Below are 9391 nucleotides of genomic sequence, written 5' to 3' on the forward strand. Positions count from 1 at the left end.
CATTCCTGGCAGAGACAGGAAGTGGATGCTTTTGCTCGCATCCTAAGTCCTCCAAATCTTTTGATGCAACAAACATGTCTCTCTGTGGGCCTGTTTTCTCATTTATACAGTGGGAATTCTAAGAGTACATACCTCAGGCTGTGCCCACGGCCTGGTTGTTAAGGGAGCTGGATCCCATATGACTGACTATCCCATATGACCGGAGCTGGGATTTGAAAACTTGCTATGTGTGTTCAAAATCTCACAGGATGAAGAAATGGAGGAGAAGGAATTGTGGTGTAATTATGCCCCACTTGAGGGTGCTTCCTTCTCTCCCTCTCAGTCTCAATGTCTCTGGTGAATAAATACACACCATGACAAATTAAAAAGAAAATAATACATACCTCAGGATTACTGTGAGAATTACATGAATTGATACAAGTAAAACACTCACTAGTAAAAGTGTTACACTTACAACTAAAACTAACATGCTCCTAGCACATGATTAATAGTAAGTTAGCTAATAATTTCCTATGACTTATTCTTGTTATTGGTTGCAGTTGCTGCTGTGGCGTATGCTGGTCCTGGGGAGGCAGAGGTCCACAGACGGACCTGCAGGGCTCTGAGTCCAGCTAGAGAATTTGGCTCAGTTCAGGGCAGTAACCGCAGCTCACACTCCATAGGCTTTCTCAAAGCACTCCACACACGTTTCATGTTAACTTCTTTTTTTTTTTATAATTCTTTTACTTAACTTTATAATTGTTCTTTTAATATTTCCAGATAAAGATGCAGAGAGAGAGGGCAAGTGAGAAAGCACGTCTCCAGGTCGAGAACTTAAACCTCTGTTCGCTATGTGGGAGTCCAACACCCTTAACCACTACGCCACCTACTGGTCCTCATATAAACTTTTAATTTGTTTTTTATTTTATTTTTTTTTGGAGAGGTTTTGGCTATAGGGCGCATGTGCTCGCCAGACAGACAGACAGAGAGACAGAAAGCGAGAAATCACCCCCCAGGGGGGATGGTCACGCCGCAATCCCTTCTCCTCCATTCTCCTCTCGGGATCTTGGGCACGCACGCACACGTGCCTGGCGTGAGTTTAAGCCACCGGGTCTGGGACTCGAATCGCGGTTGACTATGTGGGAGTCCAGTGACATAGCCATTATGCTAACTGCTGGTCCTGTAAACTTTTTATTAACATATAACACACATTAAGAAAATTCCATAAGTTATAAATATTTTGCAATTGTTATTACCCTCAGGACAACCCTATGAAGTGGATTCTTTTTCCTTTAAGTGGGAGCATTTAAAAATTTAAGAAGTTTTTTTTACTGTGGTAAAATACACATAATATAAACTTCATCACTGTAACCATTTCTCGGTGCACAGTTCAGCGGTGGTCGGTGGTGGGTGCATTCACGTCCTTAAGCAACCAATCTCCAGGGTTCTTTTCGTCTTTCAGAACTGAAACTCTGTATCCATTAAATTAACTCATTTTCCTTTCCCCACAGCTCCTAGCACCCACCATTCTACATTCTGTCTATAAATTTGACTGCTCTAGGTACCTTATGCAAGTGGAATCACTGTTTTTGTCTTTTCGTGATTCATCTATTTCATATAGTGTAATGTCCTTCAGGTTCATCCATGTTGTAACATGGGTCACAATTTCCTTTCCCCTTTGGGACCAGTAGTTGCCATAATGGCTATGTCGCTGGACTCCCATGTAGTTGACCATGGTTCGAGTCCTGGACCCAGTGGCTTTAAACTCGCACTGGGCATGCGTACGTGCGTGCCCAAGACCCCGAGAGGAGAAGGGAGAAGAAAGGATTGCAGCGTGGTCATCCCCCCTGGGGGTTGATTTCTCACTTTCTGTCTATCTCTCTCTGTCTTTCTGGCAAGCGCACACGCCCTATAGCAAAAACCTCTATAAAATATATATATATTTCCTTCCCCCTTTAAGGTGGAAAAATGTTCTATTGTAAGTACATACCACGTTACCTGTCTGTTCCTCCGCTGATGGACACTTGAGTTGCCGTCACCTTTTATAGTGAATAGTAATGCTACATACATGGATATGCAAATATTTCTTTGAAATCCAGCTTTCAGATCTTATGAGTATATACCCAGAAGTGTAATTGGTGGATCATATGATAGTTATTTACTTATTTTAATTAATCATTCAGTTAGTTAGTTGACAGAGTCTCACAGTCACTATCCTCCTGCCTCAGCCTTCTAGCTGGGACTTCATGCATGTGCTACCATGCCCAGCTCTTTTCTAGACAGTCTCTCTTTGTTGTCCAGGCCAGCTTCTAGCTCACGATCCTGCCTCGCCTCAGCCTCCCTGAGTTGCTGGGATTACAGGCAAACGCCACTGAGCTGACCTTTAGATCGGCCTGGGAATTGATTCTGAGCTTCCCAGGTGATCCCAACTTGCAGAGCACTGTCTTGGCAGTGTGTGCCACTTAAATTAAAAACGTTAAGAAGGGACCAGCAGATGGCGTAAGGACTATGTCGCTGAACTCCCACGTAGTCGACCATGGTTCTACCTGGTGGCTTAAAACTCATGCTAGGGGTGTGTGTGTGTGTGTGTGTGTGTGTGTGTGTGTGTACAAATCCCAAGAGGAGAATGGAAGAGAAGGGATTGCAGTGTGGCCATCCACCCCTGGAGGTGATTTCTTGCTTTCTGTCTTTCTGTCTCTTTGATGAGAACATGCACCCTATAGTAAAAATCTCTCTGAAAAAGAAAAAAAAAATTTAAAGAAGTTTTTCATTGTGGTAAAATACACATTGCGAATCAGCTGGGTCAGTCTGTTTCTCTTCTGAGGAAAAATCATACTCTTTTTCATAGTAGCAATACCATTTTACGTTCCTACCCACAGGACACAAGGCTTCCAATTTCTCCATGTTCTTGTTAACACTCGTAATTTTCTGTTTTTAAAATTTTATTTTATTTTATTTTTTGTAGAAGTCATCCTAATGTATATGGGATGACATCTTATTGTGGTTTGGGTTTGCATTTCCCTAGTGGTGAATGATGTTGAACACCTTTTCATGTGCTTATTGGCCATTTATATATCTTCTTTGGAGTAATGTCTAAGTCTCTTGCCCATTTTTTTTTTTTTTGGACTAGGTTTTTTATTTGTTGCATAATAAGAGTTATTTTATATTCTAGATATTAACCCCTTATCAGATATGTGATTTATAAATGTTTTCTCCCATTTCACAGAATGAATGTAGATTCTATTTTTGTTTATTTTTAGTTTACTATAGGGCACGTACACTCTCTGGAGAGAGATGGAGAGGGAGATATATATAGAGGGAAAGTGAGAAGTCAGTCACCCCAGGGATGATGGCCATGCTACAATCCCTTCTCTTTTCCTCTCAGGATTTTGGGCAAGTACACACACATACACATGGTGTGTTTTTCTCTTCTCTTTATTATTATTTTTTTTTTAAGAGAGATTTTTGCTATAGGGTGTGTGCACTTTCCGGAGAGACAGACAGAGACGGAAAGACAGAAAGTGAGAAATCTCTCTCCCCTGCCCCCCCCCGGAGGGTATGGTGATGTTGCAATCCCTTCTCCTCCATTCCTTTCTTGGGAGTTTGGGCATCATGCACATGTGCCTGATGTAAGTTTCAAGTTGTCATGTCCAGGATTTGAACCAAGGTTGGCCATGTGAGACTCTAGCGATGTAATCATTAAGCCATCTGCTGGTCTCTCATGGTGTGTTTTTCAAGCTACTGGGTCTTGGATTCAAATTACTCAGTCGACCATGTAGGATCTAGCCACCTTGATCTCCATGCCACCTGTTGGCCCAGATTCTGTTCTTAATTTCTGTTTAAATAATTAAATTTAAATAATTAATTTTTGAAAATTTAATTATTAAATGGATATAACTGGGCTAGTAGGTGGTGTGGAAGTTAAGGCTGTTGGTTGTGTGTGTGCATGGCTGACCGTGTGCTTTGAGTCTAGGGCCCAGTGACTTGAAAATCATGCTGCGTGTGTGCGCATACATGCCCAAAATATGAAGGACAAGGGATTGTGGCATGACACCCCTCCTGGTGGGTGCTTTCTTGATGCCGCAATCCTCCAGCCTCCAGTAGTTTTTATGCCATAGGGTGGGTACCACCATGCCTACTTGGTGGGTATTTCTCATATTCCTCTTTTCATTTTCTTTTTCTTTCTTTTCTTTCTGTCTTTTCTTTCTTTCTTTCTTTCTTTCTTTCTCTTTCTTTCTTTCTTTCTTTCTTTCTTTCTTTCTTTCTTTCTTTCTTTCTTTCTTTCTTTCTTTCTCCCTTCCTTCCTTCCTTCCTTCCTTCCTTTCTTTCTTTCTTTCTTTCTTTTTTTTTTCCTATAGGGTGCACGTGCTCTCCAAAAAGACAGAGACAGACAGAGAGATAGAAAGACAGAAAGCGAGAAATCACCCCCCAGGGGGGATGGCCATGCCACAATCCCTTCTCCTCCATTCTCCTCTTGGGATCTTGGGCACCCAAGCACACGCGCCCACGCGAGTTTAAACCACCAGGTCCGGGACTTGAACTGTGGTCGACTACATGGGAGTCCAGCAACATAGCCATTATGCCAACTGCTGGTCCCACAGTCTCCTTTCCTTTCTGGCAAGTGCATTTTTTCTTTTTTAAAGAAAAAAATGAAAAGATGTAACTCAAGCACAGAGAGGGTAAATAGTTGGCCCAAGGTCCCACAGCTATAATGAGAGCATAACAAGACTCCCAAAACAAAACTACAGAAACCTGAAAGAGAAATACTGATCCCATCTACTTCTCCAAGGAGGTACTGATGACTTAGGCCCTGAGAAGTATACGGTGAATGTTGCTGACTGTATGAAGGAAGGAAAGAGGAGAGGGGTTTCCCCAGCAGAGTCAAATCATGTCCTGTTGCCCAGTGCTCTCAGATTTGGTCTGGGCTCTGACACACCTGTGCTAGGAAATTCTGACTGAATTGCTTCACCTTTCTGGGCCTCAGCTTCCTCATCTGGGCAGATTCTGCACTCTGCCTTCTTAATTCGAAGGCTCCTATGAGAGAATATGAATGTGAAGTGCTTTGTAACATGAGAAATATGCCATCAGCCGTAGATTGGAAGCCAGTTATTCTGAAAAGCATTTGTTAATAGGGGGAAGGGGTTTGCTCCTCCTGAAATCCTGGGGAACAGGCCACCTACTCTTCTCCTCTTGGGCATGAAGCATGTCTTACTTTTCCAAAGGATTCTACCTTCTCTCTAGAGTTGTATTCCTCTATTCTGCCTAAGGTCCTGGAGTTTGAGACACAATAATTATCCCAGAGAGAGTTGAAAGGTCCCTGCTGTGTTCATGCAGTGGATCAGCACCTTGTGCAATGCAGTGGGACCCCAAGTCAGCCTTTGTCTCCCAGGGCAAGTACACCCCAACATCACAGAGCAGGAAAAACCTGTGAAGGGCTCTGGGCAACAAACGTCCCCACAGAGTCCAACTACTTAATCAAAACAATGGTGGTAGAAACATTCCACCTTTCATTGCCAAAACCAGCAGCTAGGACAAGTGTTCTTTGCCTTTCGGAGGTCCTCAGACTATTTTGAGAATCTGATGAATGTTAGAAAGGCATGTTCTTAAATGCTTACACTCAAAATGATGCACTGAACTTCAATTCCGCTCCAGGGCTGTGTAGGCAGCTCACACTACACAGGATTAGCAACAGCAACTCAGAGTGGGAGTCTGGCTCACCACGGCCTCTTTCTGCTCTCCCCACTGGACACTACTGCCCAACAAATGCCTTCCTCCTTCAAGTTCCCCACTTGCCCACCCATCAGAAGTCTTCATTCTGCACGGTGATTGCTACACTTGCTTGGTTGGGAAACCTGAGGTTGTGGCAACTCTGGAAGGGAGCAGCTGTCTCTGAATTGCCTGAGGCCATGGGCAGCTAGCCAAGCCTACCTGCTATAAAAGGGAGCTGACACTCAGCTCCACATATCCTTTGTCAATTCCGCTTCTGGAGACTGGTAAGTTGGACTGTCTAGGTCTGCTCCACACTGTGCGCTTCTCTTGGAAAAGTTGGGAGAGTTTGGGAGGGTGATGCAAGGTGGAGCAGCCTTCCCTGAGAGAGAAGGAAGAAAATTTTGGGAGAGTTGGGAAAGGATCTGGGATTCCTGGAAGAGGAAGGTGGGATAGGGATAGGGAAGGAGTTAAGTCCTCTAGCACTTTCCAGTGAGTGAGGGCACATTGGTTTCCTAAGCTGGGCAAGAGGAGACATAGGGAGAGTTGGCAGGCTCCGTGTGTGTGTGTTGAGAGAGGCTCTACCTTCTCTTACTCCTGTCTTCATATCGGCTCACCCCTTCTCATCAGAGCTGTGACCATCTGCTGGGATAAGTCATTTGGATGATGAAGGCTAGGACAAACCACTGGGATGTGAACTTTCTAAGTGTCCCTCTAGACAGGTGATCCATCCCCACCATGAGATTCCCCACATGGCTCCCTCTTTCAGGTGGAACAAATTCTTGGCATCATGCCGACTGAGCTGGAGTGTGCCTTAAACACAGTCATTGATGTCTTCCACAAATACTCCTTGGAGAAAGGGAGTCACCATGCTGTCTACAGGGATGATCTGAAGAAACTGTTGGATGTTGAGTGCCCTCAGTATGTGAAGGTGAGGAGGGGATGGGTATGGTCTGAGTCCTCTGCCTTGGTCACTGGTCTGCCAGGCTGCTCCCTGTGGATAACCCCGCCTCAGTACTCTCTGATAGCTTTACACTCTGGCTTTTTCTTTCTCAATTTTGACAGAATAAAGATGCAGACACCTGGTTCAAAGAACTAGATATCAATAAGGATGGCGGAGTTAACTTTGAAGAGTTCCTCATATTGGTAGTGAAGATGGGTGTGGCAGGCCACGAAGAGAGCCACAAAGAGTAGCAAAGCTACTGGGCCCTGAAGCTTGGTCCCTGGACATGTGTCTGCAGTAAATAAAGTAATCGATACCTCAGGTGGCTCTGTGTCTCTTGCTCTTCTCTTGTGGGATGAGGGTTCTGTGGGTGGAGAGAGGGTTGGGAAACCCAAAAGAAGAGAAAGAAGCCTGTTGTCCCACACCTAACTCTCACAAGCCATCTGGTCCCCTCTCCATCCTCTTCCCAAACTGTGCTCGAATATCTCCCAGTCCCAGGTCCAGCGTCATTCCTTCTAGGAACTCTGAGCATCCATATCACTGTAGCTGAAGAGTTTGCTACTTGTTCCCAAATGGGTTATGTAATGAAAACTGGTTGTTCTCTAAGCTAAATTTTATTTTCCAGCTAAATGTCTTAGATGTAGCTCTTGGGAAACTGGGGAGATAGCTACATTGGAATGTGTATGTGTGTGTGTATGTGAGAGGTGGCAGGGGAGAGAGAGAGAGAGGAGAGAGAGAGAGAAAGGGGGAGAGAGAGAGAGAGAGAGAGAGAGAGAGAGAGAAAGAGAGACTGACTTTGTGTGTGGTAGATGACTTTTAAAGTCCTACATTAAGAGGGCTGGCTCTATGGCCTGGTGGTTAAGGCAGTCAGATCTCACATCTCTAGCCCTATGGTGCAAACTTGGACCTGATGGCTTAAGAAACACACCAGGCATGTGTGCATGCATGTCCAAAATACTGAAAGGATGAAGAGATGGAGGAGATGGAATGGCTGCATGACAATTCTCCATGGGGAGCAGGTGCTTTCTCCTCTCTTTTTCTCTCTCTATCTGTTTCTTTCTGGCAGGTACATGTCCTCTAGGGAAAAAAAAAATCCTATATTAAGTAATACTAGGATAACCCTTTGGCCCCACATCTACAGTCTATCCTTAGGGATTTTGGAAGCTCCTCACTCCCAACCTCCCAACTTGATTAAATAATAAAGGAAGAGGCAGATAAGCTAATACATTAATAAAACTCAACTTAAAAAATAGGTAACTCAAATGCTGCCCTGTGGTGATCAGTGAATTATTTAAAATAACTTCTCAGTCAATATATTGGTGGATTTCTCCAAGGGTCTGGCAAAATGGGAAAGTTAAAAGATGAAGAGACATCTTTGACTAGAACCTGGCCCTAAACTGGTTTTCCACACTGTGGTGTGGGAGATTTTCTGTTGTTCACTTAGGTTGCTATGACAACGATGCTAGTGATGTGAAGGGAGTAGAGAGCTGTTACAAGAACCACTAAGCCAGGGTTTTAACTTGATCTGTCTATGTATCTTTGAAATTGAATTAAAGTTTGACTACATCATTTTGAGTGTAGGCATATAAGAACAGTCCTTCACGGCTTTCATCAGAGTCTCAAAATAGCCTAAAGACCTCAGAAGAGTCAAGAACACTTGTCCTATATGCTGGTTTTTAGTGATGAGAGGTGGAGGTGTTCTATTGTTGTTTTGGGTGAGTGGTTGGACTATGGGAACATGTGCTACTCGCATTCCTTTGCAACTCTTCTAATCTGTGAAGTTGGGGTGCACTGTACCCTGGGAAACAAAGGTTGGTTTGGAGTCTCTCTGCATTGCACAAGGGACTGAGCCACTGCATAACAGAGGAGGGCCCCTTTAACCCTCTCCGGGATTATTATTGTATCTCACACCCTATAGCCTAGGCTGGAGAGAGGAGTGGAGTTGGGTGGGGTGGGCAAGGTATTCTTTGGAGAAGCCATAGGTGTCTCATGCCCAAGAGGAGGTGGTCAGTTGCCCAGAATTTCAGGAGGAGCAAACCCCTTACTATCCTTAGATTAACTGACTTCCAATGAAGATTACTAAAGATCACTGGGCTTTTTGTTTGTAGTAGATTTTAATCATATCGAAATGCAAATGAGCTGGGAAAGATAGCAGCTTGCGTTCTTGTTCACCGATGCCTTAATTGCCCGCCAGTTTTATTATCAGCTAACATATTAGGAAAAATCATTGTCAGTCGGCTGAGAATTAAGATGGGACCTAAACTGAGATGGGGAATTTCAGAATCAGAATATGGAAATGGAGTCTTGCTGGGGCAAGTAGAAAGGTCCAAGGATTAAAGAGCTGCCTTTTCTGACTGGCTCTGTGGACTGGTGGTTAAGGGAGCCAGATCCCACCTGGCCAATCACGGTTCAAACCCTGACACTGGTGGTTTGAAAAACATGTTGGGCATGTGTACACGAATGCCCCAAATCCTGACAGGATGGCGTTTGGAGGAGATGGGATTGTGGTATGACCGTGTCCCATTGTGGGATGCTTTTGCCCTCTTTCTCTCCTCTCCTCTCTCTCTGTCTCTGGCAAGCACTCACTTCCTCTCTAATTAAATAAAAAGTGCTGCTTTCTCAGCTTTGCTGAAGGATATCTTTACTCCGCTCTCAAAGCCAGTGCTTCCACCCAAATCAGGAGCATGGAACTCACTCTCTGTATGGCAGAAAAGGGGATTTTGCAGTTCTGAGAGGTACCACAGTGATCTTGCTAGAATTTCC

At 44.2% G+C, this 9391-nt stretch overlaps 1 protein-coding gene across 1 annotated transcript; it reads left to right on the forward strand.

Annotated features, from left to right (window-relative positions):
- The first annotated feature begins 5820 nt into the window (after positions 1-5820).
- Positions 5821-6953, forward strand: S100A8 (S100 calcium binding protein A8). The gene is made up of 3 exons (XM_006159836.3): positions 5821-5972; positions 6455-6616; positions 6751-6953. Exons 2-3 carry the CDS (start codon positions 6476-6478, stop codon positions 6877-6879), a joined length of 270 nt encoding a protein of 89 aa, XP_006159898.1. The 5' UTR covers positions 5821-5972; positions 6455-6475; the 3' UTR covers positions 6880-6953.
- The last annotated feature ends 2438 nt before the right edge of the window (positions 6954-9391 follow it).

This window comes from Tupaia chinensis, unplaced genomic scaffold (genome assembly GCF_000334495.1).
Source record: "Tupaia chinensis unplaced genomic scaffold, TupChi_1.0 Scaffold000659_1, whole genome shotgun sequence".
In the NCBI taxonomy this organism is placed as follows: Eukaryota; Metazoa; Chordata; class Mammalia; order Scandentia; family Tupaiidae; genus Tupaia; species Tupaia belangeri.